This window comes from Anopheles stephensi, chromosome 3 (assembly GCF_013141755.1).
Source record: "Anopheles stephensi strain Indian chromosome 3, UCI_ANSTEP_V1.0, whole genome shotgun sequence".
Classification (NCBI taxonomy): domain Eukaryota; kingdom Metazoa; phylum Arthropoda; class Insecta; order Diptera; family Culicidae; genus Anopheles; species Anopheles stephensi.
The window spans coordinates 70,881,278-70,898,565 of NC_050203.1; the positions used below are offsets into that span (position 1 = coordinate 70,881,278).

At 43.4% G+C, this 17,288-nt stretch overlaps 3 protein-coding genes across 4 annotated transcripts; all 3 read right to left on the bottom strand.

Annotated features, from left to right (window-relative positions):
* Nucleotides 1-70: 70 nt before the first annotated feature.
* LOC118512581 (class E basic helix-loop-helix protein 22) lies at nt 71-2,420 on the bottom strand. Its single transcript, XM_036057209.1, has 4 exons — nt 1,494-2,420; nt 994-1,222; nt 664-924; nt 71-598 (listed from the first exon to the last, which is right to left on the bottom strand). Exons 2-4 carry the CDS (start codon nt 1,209-1,211, stop codon nt 394-396), a joined length of 684 nt encoding a protein of 227 aa, XP_035913102.1. The 5' UTR covers nt 1,212-1,222; nt 1,494-2,420; the 3' UTR covers nt 71-393.
* A 3,245-nt stretch (nt 2,421-5,665) lies between these two features.
* Nucleotides 5,666-7,233, bottom strand: LOC118512582 (protein flightless-1 homolog). The gene is made up of 2 exons (XM_036057211.1): nt 6,909-7,233; nt 5,666-6,843 (listed from the first exon to the last, which is right to left on the bottom strand). The coding sequence occupies exons 1-2, from the start codon at nt 6,932-6,934 to the stop codon at nt 5,763-5,765; spliced, it is 1,107 nt and encodes a 368-aa protein (XP_035913104.1). The 5' UTR covers nt 6,935-7,233; the 3' UTR covers nt 5,666-5,762.
* Nucleotides 7,234-7,254: 21 nt separating this feature from the next.
* Nucleotides 7,255-8,783, bottom strand: LOC118512583 (toll-like receptor 6). 2 transcript variants are annotated; one of them, XM_036057212.1, is made up of 2 exons: nt 8,677-8,783; nt 7,255-8,616 (listed from the first exon to the last, which is right to left on the bottom strand). In XM_036057212.1, exons 1-2 carry the CDS (start codon nt 8,700-8,702, stop codon nt 7,545-7,547), a joined length of 1,098 nt encoding a protein of 365 aa, XP_035913105.1. In that variant the 5' UTR covers nt 8,703-8,783; the 3' UTR covers nt 7,255-7,544. The 2 variants fall into 2 exon arrangements, with proteins under 2 accessions (XP_035913105.1, XP_035913106.1); XM_036057213.1 differs by having other exon boundaries at nt 8,672-8,768.
* Between the last annotated feature and the right edge of the window lie 8,505 nt (nt 8,784-17,288).

Genomic DNA, 17,288 nt, shown 5'->3' on the forward strand with positions numbered 1-17,288 from the left:
CATCAATTGGATGAACTGTTTATATTTACGTCTTTCTCAACGTGGCATTTCAAATGAAAGCGCTTCAGCATTCATTTTAATGTGTTTTATTGTTTTCATTCACAAATTCTTAAACTTAATTTGGCAACCATGCTATTGCTTCTCTAAAACCCTACAAGGTACGCAGCTCTAAACACGATACACAGATAGTGGATAGAAAAAGAAACACAAATATATACCGTTACAAAATTAGATCGACTAGAAGAGAGTAGTTGCAGAAAAATCTTAATCACACTACAGGCTTTGGAAATCTTAAATTTAGTAGATTTGCAAATCGTTACATTTGTAGCATTTCACACCACACGGTGACTAGACTGGCACAAGCGAACACCCCCGCGAGAGGCTCAACATGCTTTAAGGATTCTGACTAGGGGCAGGTGGAGGCGGTGGTGGTGGCTGACTGGTCGTGCTGGTTGACGAAGAGCCACCAACCTGCTGGAGGGTTAGATCCTGATGGGGAGCCTGCAGAAGCTGCTGCAGCTTGAGGGCCGAAGGCATCGTGCGTAAGTCCACCGTTGGGATGCTGGCACCGGCAGCACTCTGTATGTAGGCTAGCAGTCTGCAATAGAAATAGCAATTAAGCAGGTGAGGTGATACTACTTGCCCAGGTGCCCCACAACGGACCTTCTAAGCTCATCCAAGGCATTCGCCTGCATGAGAATGTAGTTCTTCGCCAACAGCAGCGTGGCAATCTTGGAAAGCTTTCGCACCGAAGGCGAATGTGCGTAGGGAATAACGCTACGCAGCTCGTCCAGTGCATCGTTAAGATCGTGCATTCGTCGACGTTCCCGTGCGTTAATGTTCAGCCGTACCGATTTGCCTTGACGATTTTTCTGCTTCCCAGGACCACCCGGTGGGACGGATGCGTGATGATGAGGCGGTGGGCTAAAAAGGCTCCAATTTCGTTAGTTCCGGATAAAGGAAAGTACATTTTCTATAGTACGGTAATCTTACCTTTCAGAACTTCCCGAGGGCCGATTTTCGTCGGTATGGGCAGACGAAGATGCGTGAGGTTGGGCGTAGAACCCGCCGAGACCCACGGTGCCAAGTGGAGTTCTGCGTCCTGGGACACTTTGCGGAGGGCTCGGTGTAGGTTCCGGATGGTGGCCGTGAACGCCGTGGGAAGCCGGTGGGCCTAGATGAAAGTTGAATGGATTGTGCGGAGGATCCATGCTCTAGAAGCCTGCAAGAACAAGACAATACAAGTGGCAAGATAACAATAAATGCAACACGTTTTCTTTTCAAAATGACAGTTAAAAGAATGACATTTTCAAAGCTCGATAAGCGATTCAAAAAAGCACTATCAGATGGCGCCACCGTTTCACATCCTTGAGCTTTCCTTCGACATCCCTTTGACGGGGTTTGGGAGGACGGGATGTGCGAATAACCACCCCCCGAAGGCGTCACAATTAATTGATATCAATTTCTCACTTGACGGTGCTCTCTTTACGTACCTTTACTACAACCTGAACCACGGGAATTGTACTTTTCGACCGGACTCAAGCACAACACGAACTGATGGTGGTGATTTGGGATGCTGCACTGCCGAAAATCGCCAACCGATACGAAGGGATACGCATCAGCAGACTGGTGATTCACTGCCTGTCTCGACACATCTATCCACCGATGGTGCACCACAATAAAAGGACAACGTGCTAACCACAGCAACCGTCCGCCCAATGTTCTTTCACCAAAACGTCTTGAGCCTCGTGCTCCCAATTAAGATCGAATATGATTGCACAAACAAAACGGTACCACCGCCACCGGAGCTTCACGTACCACGAGAAACCATCAACACCACGCTCCCGAAGCGGCCATTATTCTGCGTACGACCAAGCGAAATCGGAACAACAAACACGGACGAAATCTCTCGACGCGGACGAAGGACGACGACCACGCAACCGCCACACCAAGCAACGGGCCCGACGAGCGATGTGTGTGTTGATGATGATGATGATGCTGCGGTTTTGGGTTTGGGTTTTGTGCGCCGCTCTAATTCCAGCTGATGGCCGTTGATGGCGCTGCTTTCCCTGTAGGGCATTTAAACGAAGCACGGACACACAAACACCGTGCACCTATACGCAAGGACGCTAGAGCCGTATCCTCGCACACCACCTTGACAACCGTAGCCGCCGCCGGAGAACAATTGGCCCTGCGCACCAATACCACTGCAGCGTACCGGCGGTACAGATGAATCGTTTTCCAACTGGAAAAAAACAGGGGGAAAAACTAATGCCCGTACCCCGCGTTCGGTTGCTTAGTTGGCTCGAGTGGATTGAAAAACGATCTACAAATCAATTAAATGTCTGTTTGTTGAAATTAATTAATCCTTTGCGCAAATAAGCGCAAGCTTCAAACCACTCCAACCAGGGTTACTGTGATCGCAAAACGAGGCTCAAATTGAAGCACCGAGGAGTAACTTTTCTAGCATACACACACACAGAGATTCGTCTAGCGCACTTTGGATAAAATATTCAAATCAAGCAAAGGTATCAACACCAAAAAGGGCCTAACTTGTGTGTGTGTGTGCCCCTCATGTAATATTTAACCAAGGCTGATGCGAACTTCAGCACGAAAAACTCGACCGGTAACCACAAAACCTGTCGGAGGAACTTTTGCCAGTGGCCGTCTCAAGCAGCTCCAGCTTGTTTTGTGGTCTCTGGCGAGTTTTTGGTGGGGTTTTGCCCGTCGGTTAGTTACCCGTTCATTTGTAATCAGACGGGTTGTTTTTTTTTTGCTTTTGGAAGAAAAGTAACAAATGATTACTGATTTTTTTTTATATTTTCGCTTTAATTTTTGGTGTTTGATAGGAATGAGAGCATCATGAAGAAATCACATGAAGATCACTATTTTCTCTCGTTTCACAAAAATATTATCTAGCACATGTTTCAGACAGATGTTTATTGAGCCAAGGGTGCAGTTTTCAGAGCCCTTTAAATGTGGAGGAACCCCTCTCAAATTTGGTTCGACTTTGATTTATCCATTTACGACCGATCTATGTGTGGTTTGGTTGCATTTTTATTCGTTTTTGTTGAGTGCAGTAAATAAGAAATTGTATGGGTTATAATGATGTGAGTTTGACGCCCCTGAAGTAAATGAAGCGATCGCATGGATTGATAAGTACCGGGAGTGCGTGTTGAAGTGTTTAGATAGAACGAATTAGATGGTGGATGGTCAGATCTTACAATTTGTTATTAGCCTAACAAACTATTTAAAAATAAAAATCAAATCCAAGCTAAAAACAAACTTCCAATAAATAATATTTTTTATAAATTTAACACCTATTGTAATGATTTTTAAATGGCTCAAAAATGGTATAAAAACATCAAAAATCTTGCTTTTATTTTAAATATTCCTGCTTCTGCTTTTAAATATTCTGCTCAAATGCTTCATACATATAGCATTTAAAAATTCACCACACTTTTCAGCTGATTTATTCTAATTCAATTTTAAAACTTCATCCACTTCTGTGTTCGAAACATGTACAGCCTTGCAGTTGGAACGAATTTGCGTTGCATTTTTTTTTCAGCAATTTCAATACGAATAGTTCTCGAGGGTGGCATACTTACCGAGCCGTCACGTCACGCGCATCATGAGATGAAGTGTGTGCGAGGGGGAAACCCCGAACCCGAAACAGGATGAACGGGATATGGTGCGTCAAAGTTCCCAAAAAAAAAGCCGTGATCGGTTTTGCAACTGGGGTGCGTAATGCGTACACACACGCACCCCTTACGGAAAGGAAAGCGTTGCACATCTCGCACATTCTCGGCCGAAAATTCATCGTGGTAAGTGCGCGCGTGTATGCGCCAGACGGCAGCATACAATTAGCATTCAGCCAGCTTCAGCCGTCCCCTCCACACAGGCAGGGAGTTGCCAAATACATTCCACCCATACGAAGCTGGAGGGTTCGGCTCACCCCATCGAAGTTTGCGCCCGTGCGCCCGGGTGAGCGAAAGGGCGAGCAAGAAGGGAACAAATCTTTTACCATTAGTTTCACTTCTCCATGTGTCCATGGTGCACGGTTTTGTGTGCTCGTGAAGGATGAGTTGGTGTCGGCAGAAGCGTGTAAAGTGTCAAGTTTTGCAGCACACGCGGTAGAAATTGAATTTTAAATTTCATTGCTCACATTAGTTCCGTTCGTGTGCGGATGGTAGGAAATGTTTCTTTCTTCACACGTTTATACTAAGAAGTTGTCGATTACTCAAACCAATACCCGTAAGAGACCATTGCTGTATGTTTCTTCTAGTGCACATGTACAACTACTACTTCCTGTTAGACGAGTTTTCTGCGGAGCCAACGAAAAACACATGCGACCTGTAGCGATACGCTGCGAACCTCGGAAAAACCCGAATTTTCCGACCCATCATCTCTGGACCGACTCACAAGCAAGCGTAATCTCTTCATCGGGTCAGACACGAACAGGGATTTGCTTTAAGCAGCAGTTACTCAACTCTATCAAAACTACAACGCTAAATTGGAAGAGGGTGACCCGTATTAGGATGGAAACCCACCAAGGGGATGAATAAGAAAAAAAACGAACAGAATCCGGGTTTTTTTGTCGGGTTCGGAATAAGAGGAGTGACATTTTATCGTCTTAATAATCGGAACTGGCTCGCTTCAAGTATTGTTTTACACCAGCAAGAGAAAGTCACTTTCTCCATCTTCGTTCTCCCTTTATCTTCGGTGTGACGAGAAGAATTTTAACACCACCAATTGTTAAGTGAACCAAACCTTCTCCAAACTGCTGGTACGGAACTACGGGTATGGTAATAATATTTATTTCTTGTTAAACAGCTTTGCACCAGCTGCACACGGTAGTTTCGCACCCCGAAATTTCCCTTTTTCCCCCGGACGGACGTGAACGTCTTGCACGGGGTTGGTCTTCCGTGAAGGGCTTAATTAGCTTTCACGTTCTTGCACTCCGAACCGTACACACACACACTCATTTATGATCGCCAATAATCGTAAACAATGTAGGACGACGGAGCCATTTAAACTCAACGATGGCAATTAATTGGGATTGGGTGGCCACGGATTCGCAGGCTGGGTTCGGGCAGTTATTAAAGTGGGTCCAACGGTACAAGGTGCGCTGGAAGCTGGATTGGATCGATAATTAGTGTAAGAAATTTGCAAATCAAGCAACGGAGGGCTGTCTTCCTCTGCTATCGATCTCATGAAGGCTTGGCCTGTTATTACTCGCTTCTTAGCCACCAGAAGCTGGATCGTTAGTCTTACGTACCTGATTTCGTACGGAAACCCTGATATTGTACAGGAAACAATTTTCCAATGCGATTCATTCAATCATTCTTAATTCTGAGTTTTGATGGTGTCCTTAATATTGTTAATATTTATTATAGACAATAAACTGTATGTTGTGCTTTTTTAAAAATATCCTAAAATCATAGAAAGTTGTTTCAACTTCCCTTCAAAAGCCGGAATTTAGATAAAAATTGAGATTAACAGAAAAGCATTCGAGAAACGCAGGATATCCTGTAAAAAAGGGTTCAAAAATTTGCAAATCAATCATAAGACGGTCCAAATCCAGACATATGCAATACGATTTGCATACCTTGGCTGATAGTTGCGCCTAAATGTATGCCTATTTCGAACAAACCATATTAAACCCATTTCTAACGTACAGTTTTTTCAATATTTGCATTCATATTACAATGTTTATTACACACACTTTATTTGAACAGTTAGCCTTCGGATAATCGCAATTCCTAAAATGATACATATATTTTTCCAATGATTCTAACACGCATGGTTTCATTAAAGGGATTGCTAATAGGATTGCCGTAAAGATCCAGCTGCCTTAGCGCCTGCGGATACTGGTGTTCACTAACTGGGAAGGAGGTTATGTTATTGTTCGATAAATTAAGCGACGTAAGATTGGGTAGCTGCAGCAGCTGTGCTACCTCAATGCTGTCGATCTGATTGAACTGCATGCTTATGTGAGTTACATTTCGGAAACGGTTCAAGCATGTCGGCGTTCGCGAGACATTGTTGTGCGCAATCGAAACAGCATCCAAGTGGCGTAAGGTACTCCAGGTACACAAATCCAGCGCCTTTAGCCGATTGTTATTAAGCAGCAAGCTAGCAAGGATCGGATTGCTCAACCTACCGGCCAACACTTCTATCTTGTTGTGCGACAAGTCCAACAACGTTAGCAAGGTGAAGGGAGCAAACAGATTCAGGTTAACGATAGTCAAAGAGTTGTGTCGAAGCTTCAAGATTTCTAATGGGCACGTTGAGACAGTCCTACTCGTACCACGCACATATTTAATCTTCGCATTGCCTACGTCCAGTATTTTGAGATGCCGAAGGGGGTAAAATAAATTTAAATCGATTGCTTCGAACTCGGTGCTATCTAGCATCACGTATCTTACGTTCGGCAGGAGGGCAAGCGTTGCGGGAACGATTCTGAGGCGGTTCTTTCTCACTAGCACACTTGTAATGCTATCGTTTTGCTCAAAGTGCAAATATTGCAGCCCGGTGTAGTGTAAGTCAACGACACTAATGTTGCACGTGCTCGGTACGTGAACTTTATGCACGTTGGGCGAATCATTTATGATCAGGCTATCGACGAAGCACGCCACTGTACTGCACAGTTCCGCAGCAATGTGCGAGCTCTGTAAGTTGATGAAGCGCAACGAACTGGTAACGGTTGGAATGTGTTCAAAAAGGAAGTATCCGTCGAGCGAAGGGTTCCAGTCTTCTATTGCGCATCTTTGCGCTTCCAGCTGGCAGTAGAACTTTAATCCTTTTGCGCTCGTCACTAGAACGGCAGTAACGATCAACAGACTGTAATGCAAAATTTTATTTTAATACGCGTAAAATTCGAACATCGCTTTTTCCCAGCCTATTACCAAGCCTTTCCTGTCCGCTCAAACATTATATCACTTATAACCACTATCCAGTAAACAACATCACACCACACTGCTCGGCAGCTATTTTGGCACTAGATAAATTTATTTGGATCACGCAACAGAATAGCCCAATTGTCAGTCATCAACAAAACGAAGCGACAAAAATGCGTTAGTGTTTCTCTATCGATTTCACCCAATTATCTCTCATTCACGATGTTGTGCGTTGGGTAGACAATGATTTAAAAAAAAAAACTAGTAAAAGCCATTAAACGTGACAAAAACTATACTCAGAATTGCTAGAACTGACCGTCAATGGGCAATGAGAAGTATGTAGAAAGTACTCGTGTGTGGTAAATAAAGGATTTTTTATTGCGTATCACTGAATTAACATACAAGCTCCGCAAACATCTTGCAAATAAAATTATAAAACTGTGGAAGCTCAAGAACTCGGATGTGATTGGAATAGGGCGGCCATTTGCTGTTTAAAAATATTCCAAAACCTGTTTCTCTCAACAAACAACGATCACATTAGGTGTAAAAATAGAGAAAAAGATCGTTTAGAAAAGAACAAACGATCTGCGCCTAAATGTATACTATGTTGATTACCGTTGCTCATACCTTTATTAGCAATATTCACTACAATGCCACGACGATGTTGCCAATCAATCTAACCGGTACGGTATCGTTCTTAATCAGATTCCCGCCAAGATCGATCTGTTTTAAGTTCTGCGGATACAAGTGTTCATCCACCGGGATCGTAGCGATATTATTAAACGATAAATTAATTGAGGTAAGATTGGGTAAGCGCGCCAGCTGTTCCACCTCCATGGTGTCGATCTGATTGAACTGCATGCTTAGGTGAGTAACGTTTGGGAATCGATCTAGACACGGAGGCATTCGTGTAATATTATTATGTGCTATCGAGAAAACGTTTAAGTGGCGAACAACATTCCAAGGACACAGATTCAACACCTTTAGCCGATTGTTATTAAGCAACAGGCTAGTAAGAAACGGACTGGTTAGCCTTCCGCTCAACACCTCGATCTTATTGTGCGACAGGTCAAACAGTGTCAGTGAGGTGAAGGGTGCAAACAGATTCAAGTTAACGGCGGTCAAAGAGTTGTGGTGAAGCTTCAAGCTTTCCAAGGAACACTGGTGCACGTTCGTGCCGGTACCACTGATGGTGTTCAGCTTTCCGTGTGATACGCGCACTAGCTTAAGACACCGAAATGGACAGAATAAGCTCACTTCCATGGCCTGTATATCGGTCGCCTCTAGGATGATGTATTCCAAGCTCGGTAAATCACCCAAGGTAATGGAAATAATTGATAAACGGGCATTTTTCACCAGCACACCCGTTATGCTATCGTTGGGTTTGAAATCGAAGAACAAGGCTCCGGTGTTTTGCATGGTTACGAGAACGACATTGCACGTACCTGGTATCCGAACCAGCTGCACTTTCGGTGAATCATAAACGACGAGGTCATCGACGAAGCGTGCAATAGTATGGCAAAGCTTGGAGCCAAAAATAACATGTTGCAGATTGATTAGGTGTATCGATCTGGTGACGTTTGGGATGTGCTCGAATAAACTGTAGCCATCCACCACGGGGTTCCAGTCTTCTATCACACACTTAACCTCGTCCGGCGTACAGTAGAACTTTAATGCCTTTGCGCTGGTCACTAGAATAGCAGTAGCGGCGACGAGACTGCAACGAAAGTCCGATTTAGTGTGCGAGGTTTACGTAGATTTCAGTCTCGTACCATACCATGCTATACCGGACGAAGAGAGCATTATTTACCGGGTTTTCAAAGGCACCACACTCCAGTAAGCAACTATCACACTGCACAGCGCGGCAACTATTTTAGGACTGGCCGCAGTAACATTTGTCTCACGCGTGAAAATTAGGTGTCATTACCCAAATTAACAGCTATCATCGAAAAACAGTAACTACAACTGTAGCAAAACTATTAATGTGATGGTCATATCTATCACGTTCACACACGGCACACTGGCGCGTTTACAGCGATGGAGTAGTATTAAAAGCCAATAAACGTGACACGTGTTGTGGAGGGAGACGTGCATGTCCATTGTATTGTAAATTGCTTCACCAAATGAAAACTCTGTACAACGTTTTGGTACGTCGAGTGAACTTCAGAAAAAAAAGGCTCCTGAAGTTATGCAACGAAGGGTTTTAAATTTTCCAGACGTGTGGTTAGGATTTTAGTACACATTTAGGCGTAATTTATTAACCACATTAATCGGTGGTGTTGAACGCTCAACAAAACTGTTATACAAAGTCACAATTAGTAGAAAACACATTGAAATGGTTGGAAAATATTGCAAAAGTAATAAAAATCAATCCGGGAACATTTCACCATTGTTACAGAAAGTCGACGTTAGTCGACATAGGGCATTCAGTATCTCTATTCAAAGAAGAAAAAAGAAATAATGAAGAACAACTAAATTACTTGAAAAGAGACAAGTAACACGTTACTTTATGCTAAGAACAATATCGTAAACTACTTCAAAAACGTGTTTAAATCGCAACAATCGAATCGTTCTTTTTAGTTGTTCTTGTGCCCACAAGAGCCACTCGAGCCGACACCAATTTGAATGTGTTCTTCGTGTCGTGTGCTTGGTTCCGTCTCTACCCTCCATGAACCACGGTATAAAACGCACGGCCAATGATCAACAACCCATCGGTTCTCCATCTTCCCCGTGATGTGCCGATTGTTATCCGAGATGCGAGAATAAATTAAATTTATTTCAATTCATCGGAGCTGCAGCGCATCAGCGGTTTTTCCACGCGCGTTAGCTCCCCGATGCCGGTGGTTTGTTGTTTGCCGTGGACCACCTTCCGGCCACCGCTGATCTTGTCGAAGGGCAAGGATCAGGCACCCTCGGCCTGCGCGGTGCTTTGCCGCTCAAAAACTCATTTAAATTCAATCGAGAAATTTTTAATTTGCTTATTATTAGCATTTCTTACATTTTCATTTTTCATTTCAGTCCGTCCGGGGCACCGGTGAATGTGTCCGAGGATTTCCAATTTTCCTTTCAGCGGTTTTCGATTGGATGTGGCGTTGGCTGCTGCAGCCATATCATACACTCGGGCAGGTTCTGTGCCCGGGCACTGCAGTTATGGGCGGTTGTCCATCTCGATCGTACACTAGTGCCTGCCCATCATTCCGGGTGGCCCGGCGAAGAGGGGGAGCTGGATCATTTTTCTCGCAACTGTGCACCCGGCCGAGAAAAGTTGCTTCACCTTGCTCATCATTCTTGTACACTGTTTTCTGTGTAATTTTACTTGTGCAAAACTTTCCATCTTTACACGGAGACGGATGCGCTGGCTGTAGAAACCCTTTCGCCCACCGGCTTCTCGTGCAGTGCGGGAAACTTCCAATCCCTGTAGGATATGGCATCCAAAAGGAGTGTTCAGCGCAACGCGCGGTACAGGTTAAAGAAGTTTATAACCACCAAAGTACAACCACGACCGGGAATGAAAAAGAGAATCGCGTTAAGGAGTGAGAGAGCGAGAGATAGCTCCGAAGCACTGTTTCATGTCAAATGTCGTCCGGAAATGGAAGAAATTAATTTAGATAAGTTTCTCGAGGGGGGCGGGTCGGGTGTTGGTGTGTTGGTTTGCGGTCTTTGGCAAACTGCGGAAGTAAGCGTTAACTTCAGTTTGAGGTTTTTGCGTTTTTAGCCCGAGACGTTCAGGGCTAGAAATGGGGAATGGGGTAAAGGAAGTTGTTGTAGTTTGATGTTGGAATGAAAATTAAATTCATACGTCATTGTAAACCGCCCCAAATGGCGTATTGTTGTTTACTTATGGTGAATTGATTAATGCTGGATTAATGAAGATCTGGCATGGAATTATTTGACATTATAATTCGCCTTCAGGTGTGTGCGAGTTCATCCAGCGAGTTGTGTCTTATGAATCCAATTAGTTTTACAAAGTATCAACAATATTAGCATGGAATACAGCTAAAGGAATGTGAAATGGGTGCAAAAAATATTGAAAAAAGCAATTCTCTTCGCTTCAAGTCCTGTTATGAATATAAGTAAAGTAAATTAGTGGAGTATATCTAAACATCAGTTAGAGTGAACAGAGCTATACCGGATAGATACAGCCGGATAGAAGATACCGGATTAAAATCTCAAGATCCAGGATGCAGAATGCCCCAGATAATGGATCTTGGATCCCAGATTGCTGGCCTGGGATTTCGAATGTCGCACACCAAATTCAGGATGCCCGGTGAAGAAACGTCGGCAGCTGTGCCGATCTTCACAAGGCAGGATCGGCGTTCAAATCTCATCCAGGCCTATCATCCGTGGTGAGGACTGACTATCCTACTACTTGGTATCCAACAAGTCTATTAAGTAGTCTAGTGTTATCATAAGTCCCAGAGGTCGTTAAGCTAAGAAGAAGAAGAAGAAGAAGAAGAAGAAGAAGAAGAAGATACCTGTTCACGGTATAGGAACAAATCAAATTCTTGTAATGGAATTGTTAAGGCAGCTAATAGAATTTTGAGTCATACATGTTCAGCAACAAATTTCATATCAATTGATCCTCCTATCAAGAAGAGAAAAAAAGATTTGATGGTTTATTAATTGTTTAATTTGCTAATTTATTTTTTTATGATGGCAGGACTTAAATTATTTCATCTATCTATTTTAGTTTTATTCAGTCTTATTACTAATAATAATTTGGTTCAGTTCAACATTTTAAACACGATTGACGCAACATTGCTTTCTACTATAATATGTTACATAAAATCGTTGTAAAATTGAATACAGATGATTTTTTAACTTAGTAATCCAATCTTAAGCATGATACGATTTGAATATAATTAGGAAAAAATATTACGAAACTATTAGCAGTTGACATAAACTTAAATATTAAGCCAGACTCAGTAAAATTTATAACTACGTGAAGACAGCAATTCCCCTAAGCTCTTCTTCATACCTCCAAATGAACGAAACAACCTAATACCAAAACTAATGCGCCATCGTGAACCCACACGCAAATTAAACAATCGTCAGCGTAAGCATTATTGTGATGCGAGCACACAATGCAGTACAAGGCAACGCTGCATTCGCTCCGATTTCACATCCGATCCACAATGTTCGTGCATGTCATCCACGTGATCCTCGGTGGTTGGATCCCGAAATCAAAGTGTGACAAATGTCAAATGCATGACATGGACGAAGAAGAAGAAAGGGAAAAAGAAGAAGAGAGAGAGTGTCCAACAACCGCGTGGTCGAGAAGCAAGGAGAGAAAACCGCAGAAATAAAGCGATAAATTCAGTAAAATTAGCAAAGAGTTATCGACATTTTGGTCCTTCGAACCGGATCGCGTGACGCATCATCATGGCAGAACAACGCCGAGTGAAACTCCTAACAAAACAACGAACGAGCATCGAACGATCCGTAGACGCTATTCTAACCTTTGTTGTACGATTTCAGGAATCCAACAACAGCGAAGTAAATGTACGCTTGGAATCCCTTGAAAAACTGTGGGAAAAGTATAACAAGGTGCAGGATGAGCTGGAAATCTTAGATGAAGATTTCTTCGAGGAGCATTTGAAGAAGCGTGCGGAAACCGAATGCATCTATTACAAAGCGAAGGGGTTTCTGGAGGAGAAGGTGAAAAAAACAGCAAAAGACACCGCTAAGGATACGTTTTCACCATCTCACGTGACAAACATGATGGCTCAAGTGAAACTGCCCGACGTAAAACTCCCGATGTTCGACGGCAAGCAAGCCAATTGGCTTCATTTTCATGACCTGTTTGGAACGATGGTGCATGCGTCAACGACCCTTAACAGCACACAGAAGTTTTATTACCTGCGATCCTCATTGACCGAAACTGCCTTGCAGTTAATACAGAGCGTTCCCATCAACGGAGACAACTACATAACAGCATGGAACATTCTTCTCGACCACTTTAACAACTCCGACCAACTGAAACAAAACTACGTTGAAGCATTGTTCAAATCTGACATTCTTAAGCGAGAATCATCGACGGATCTACGCAAGCTGGTAGATAGCTTCGACGCTAATGTGAAGATTTTAAAACAATTGGGAGAACCAACCGAGTACTGGGACACTCTGCTCATCCGTTTATTGTCGCATCAGTTGGATCCAACAACTCTACGAAGCTGGAAGGAAGCTGCAGCATCTATCACCAACGTGAAATATGCTGATCTAATCTCATTCATACATCGAAGAATCACAGTGCTTGATTCTCTCTCGCCATCCAGCAACACTGAAGCTCCAAAGCGAGCTACACAACGAGCTGTCAACATTATGGCAGCAACATACGAATCGCGATGTGGTTTTTGCTCACAAAACCATCCGATATACACTTGCAGCGAATTTAAAAAATGTTCCTTGAACGAAAAAGAAGACATTGTTCGCAAGAAGTCCCTTTGCCGCAACTGTTTACGAAAAGGACATCGATCCCAAAGCTGTCAATCATCGAGTAACTGTCGAAGCTGTGGTAAACGTCATCACACCCTACTGTGCATCAACTCACAAACAAACTCATCGAGAGGACAATCTTCAAAGATTCCACAACTAACCCAACCTAATGAACTCGATATTTCAGCTGATCCTGTGACACCGATTCAGTCGGTTACCTGTACATCATTGGGACAAAAGCAACGAACCGTATTGCTGGCTACTGCTTCAATCATTTTGCTTGACGAGAAAGGCATGGAGCATACAGCGCGTGCTCTCCTTGATTCCGGAAGTGAAACCTGCCTTATAACAAATAAACTAGCTCAGCGTATGTACGGTCGCCGAGAGCCAATTTCGTTACCCATCATAGGGGTCGGCTCCACAACTACCTGTGCGAAGCAAAAGCTCCGAGCCACATTACGTTCTCGAATCAACGACTACTCAGCTATTGTAGAGATGGTAATTTTACCAAGCATAACCGGCAACATTCCCACGACGACAGTGAATGCAACATCGCTGAATATTCCATCCAACATACATCTTGCTGATCCTGCGTTTTACCGTTCTGATCAAATTGACGTACTCATCGGTGCTGAAATATTCTTTGAAGTGTTTCAATTTCAACAAACCATACGACTTGGGAATAATTTACCAACATTAACAAACTCTCGTCTAGGATGGGTAATTTCTGGAACAGCAACGACCGAATCAGTACAGTATCCACATTCCATCATCGTTAACCACTGCAAAACAACTGTAGACGATATACAAGGTCTCATGGAAACATTTTGGAAAGTTGAAGAAGATCCTACTGCACACGTTCTATCTCTCGAAGAAAAGAAATGCGAAGAACACTATCGCCTCAACGTCTCACGAAACTCAACCGGCCGATACATAGTACGTCTTCCAGTAAACAACGAGAAACTCAGCCAAGTTGTCAACAACCGAAATATGGCGATTCGTCGATTGTCATATCTACTTGCTCGTTTCAAACGCGAACCCGAACTCTAAAAGCAGTACTCATCTTTCATGCAGGAATACATTCAACTTGGGCACATGAAACGCATTCATGAAACAGAATACAACAACCCTTCTGTGCAACAGTACTATCTGCCACATCATGCAGTTATGAAATCAGACTCGACCACAACCAAGCTGCGAGTTGTATTTGATGCTTCTTGCAAAACGTCTAGCGGCATATCTTTGAATGACGCACTATTGGTAGGTCCTACAGTTCAAGAAGACATCAGATCGATCATAATAAGAGCTCGAATGCAGGAAATAATGTTAGTGGCAGATATTAAAATGATGTATCGTCAAGTACTCGTAGATTCAAGAGATACACCTTTGCAACTCATAGTGTGGAAACCCGGTCCAGATCAACCTTTAGAAACGTATCAATTACAGACGGTCACGTATGGAACAGCTAGTGCTCCTTTCCTTGCCACAAGAACGTTAATACAACTAGCAAACGATGAAGGAGCATCCTATCCATTAGCAGCAACCGTTCTTAAGAGAGATTTCTACGTCGACGATCTTTTCTCTGGCGGAGCAAGTGTCTCCGAAGTATCTGAACTAGTTCGTCAATTAACTTCATTGGGTAAAAGACTCGAGAAGGCCCCCCCCTGACAAAATTTGTTAGGCGCTGTAGGATTTACGCCTAAAGGTATGCAATCCGCAGTACACGTTGCGGAAGCTTCACAGTGAGCTTTCAATGTGCTTTCAGTGTGGTCAAAATTGGTTGAAGAAAGTCGAATAAAATATTGTTATTATTTGATTAAAATCCCCTCTCCGCTAACCCTACCATTCATTTTGGCTTATAGGGGCTTCTTACTAATTTTCGGTCGCACTAGGGGTGAACAATCGGGCCCAAAACATGCACGGCGTTTTCGGACGGTAACGGAACAGTAATTCGATGAATACTTGTTACCTTGCATTGATATTCAGCAAAGGAGGAAACATAAGAATATCATAATCACAAACCACTTGTTACAATGTATTGTATCAAGTTCTACTCGCTGTCTATTAACAGTATTAAGGAACAATGCACAATGTTTACATCAAATGGGTTTTGACCATACAGAAATTCCACTGTACAATAAAAATGACAGGCCACAGTGCTGCACACAAAAGATTCTAGGGGGGGCCTTCTCGAGTCTTTTACCCTTCATTGTTGGGAAAAGGAGGTCTACAATTGCGGAAGTGGGCTTCAAACAACCAAACTGTTCTACAGCAAGTACCGCCAGAACATCGCGCTGTAAGCACTTCGATAGAGTTTAACTGCGACCACGTCATCAAAACTCTAGGTTTGCTTTGGGAACCTGCATCGGATACTTTGCGATACAATATTGACCTCAAACCAGCAACAGCAACTGTACAGCTTACAAGAAGAACTTTGCTCTCATTAATTGCCCGCATTTATGATCCTCTGGGTTTAGCAGGACCAGTGGTAACATTAGCCAAAGTTTTCATGCAAAAGCTGTGGACACTTAGAAATGCTGATGGCACGGCATTTAACTGGGACCAGGAGTTGCCACCAGACATACAACTATCGTGGAATTCATTCGAGTCAACATTACCAAACCTGAACGAGTTGCGGATTTCGCGATGTGTAATCATAGCAAACCCTACATCGATTCAGTTGCATATCTTCGCCGACGCATCCCAGGTTGCCTATGGAACTTGCGCTTATATACGATCGATAGATTCACACGGAACAATCAAGATAGCGCTTCTAGCTTCAAAGTCACGAGTTGCTCCCCTCAAAACACTAAGTATTCCGAGACTTGAGTTATGCGGAGCTGTGTTAGCTGCGGATCTATACGTTAAACTTCGGTTATCCATTCATCTACCTGCAGAATGCTATGGAATGCTGGACAGTACGGTCGCACTCCATTGGATAAAGGCACCACCACAAAAATGGAACGTTTTCGTCGGCAACAGGGTTTCAAAAATTCAGGATGCTACGAAGCCAACTATGTGGAACCATGTACCTGGACTAGAAAATCCTGCAGACTGTATATCTCGAGGATTACACGCAACCGAACTCCTCGCATCCGATTTGTGGTGGAATGGACCGTCATGGTTATCATCATCTCAGAACGACTGGCCAGCATCAAACTCCTCTTCTGATGGACTTAATGAAGCATTGTCAGAGGCTCGTTCATCGTTTGATAATACAACCCACGTCTACTACGAGTGGTTTCATACTGCTTACGAATGAATGGCAAATTGAGAAACACAACAGACTACAGACAGTTCAATACTGTCATTTCATCCCACGAACTCGAAGAAGCAGAACATCGAGTTCTACATGCCATCCAACGAAATTCTTTTGCAAAGGAATTGTCACAACTCGAGAAAGATCATCATGTTTCTTCAAACTCTCGACTGAAATGGTTTCATCCTTTCGTATCTTCAGAAAATCTTATTCGTGTTGGAGGCAGACTATCGAACACTCAACAACCTTACGACAGCAAGCATCAAATCTTGTTACCATCATCACATCCTATTTCTCTGCTCATCGTCCGTGAATACCACGAGAGACATCTTCATGCAGCACCGCAGTTGCTACTAAACCTACTTCGACAAAGGTATTGGATCATAGGGGCCAGATCCCTGGCCAAACGAGTGGTACACAGCTGTATCACATGCGCACGAGCTCGCCCTAGACTTGTTGAACAATTGATGTCAGATCTACCATCTACACGTGCAACACCTAGTCGCCCCTTTTCTACAGCAGGTGTCGACTTCTGGGGACCTATAAACCTCGCTCCAATTCATCGTCGTGCCGCTCCGGGTAAAGCATTCGTTGCTGTGTTTGTGTGCTTCAGCACAAAAGCAGTTCATCTAGAATTGGTAGCCGATCTCAGTTCAGCAAAATTCCTTCAAGCATTTCGGCGATTTGTATCTCGA

Bases quoted from the DNA above. Each gene is read 5' to 3' on its own strand.
- LOC118512581 (XM_036057209.1), bottom strand. From the start codon at position 1,211: ATGGATCCTCCGCACAATCCATTCAACTTTCATCTAGGCCCACCGGCT. The intron at 925-993 runs GTAAGATTACCG...GAGCCTTTTTAG, and splicing joins CCCTCGGGAAGTTCTGAAAG to CCCACCGCCTCATCATCACG. The intron at 599-663 runs GTCCGTTGTGGG...TTTCTATTGCAG, and splicing joins GCCTTGGATGAGCTTAGAAG to ACTGCTAGCCTACATACAGA.
- LOC118512582 (XM_036057211.1), bottom strand. From the start codon at position 6,934: ATGTTTGAGCGGACAGGAAAGGCTTG. The intron at 6,844-6,908 runs GTAATAGGCTGG...TTTGCATTACAG, and splicing joins GAGCGGACAGGAAAGGCTTG to TCTGTTGATCGTTACTGCCG.
- LOC118512583 (XM_036057212.1), bottom strand. From the start codon at position 8,702: ATGCTCTCTTCGTCCGGTATAGCATG. The intron at 8,617-8,676 runs GTATGGTACGAG...CTTTCGTTGCAG, and splicing joins TCTTCGTCCGGTATAGCATG to TCTCGTCGCCGCTACTGCTA.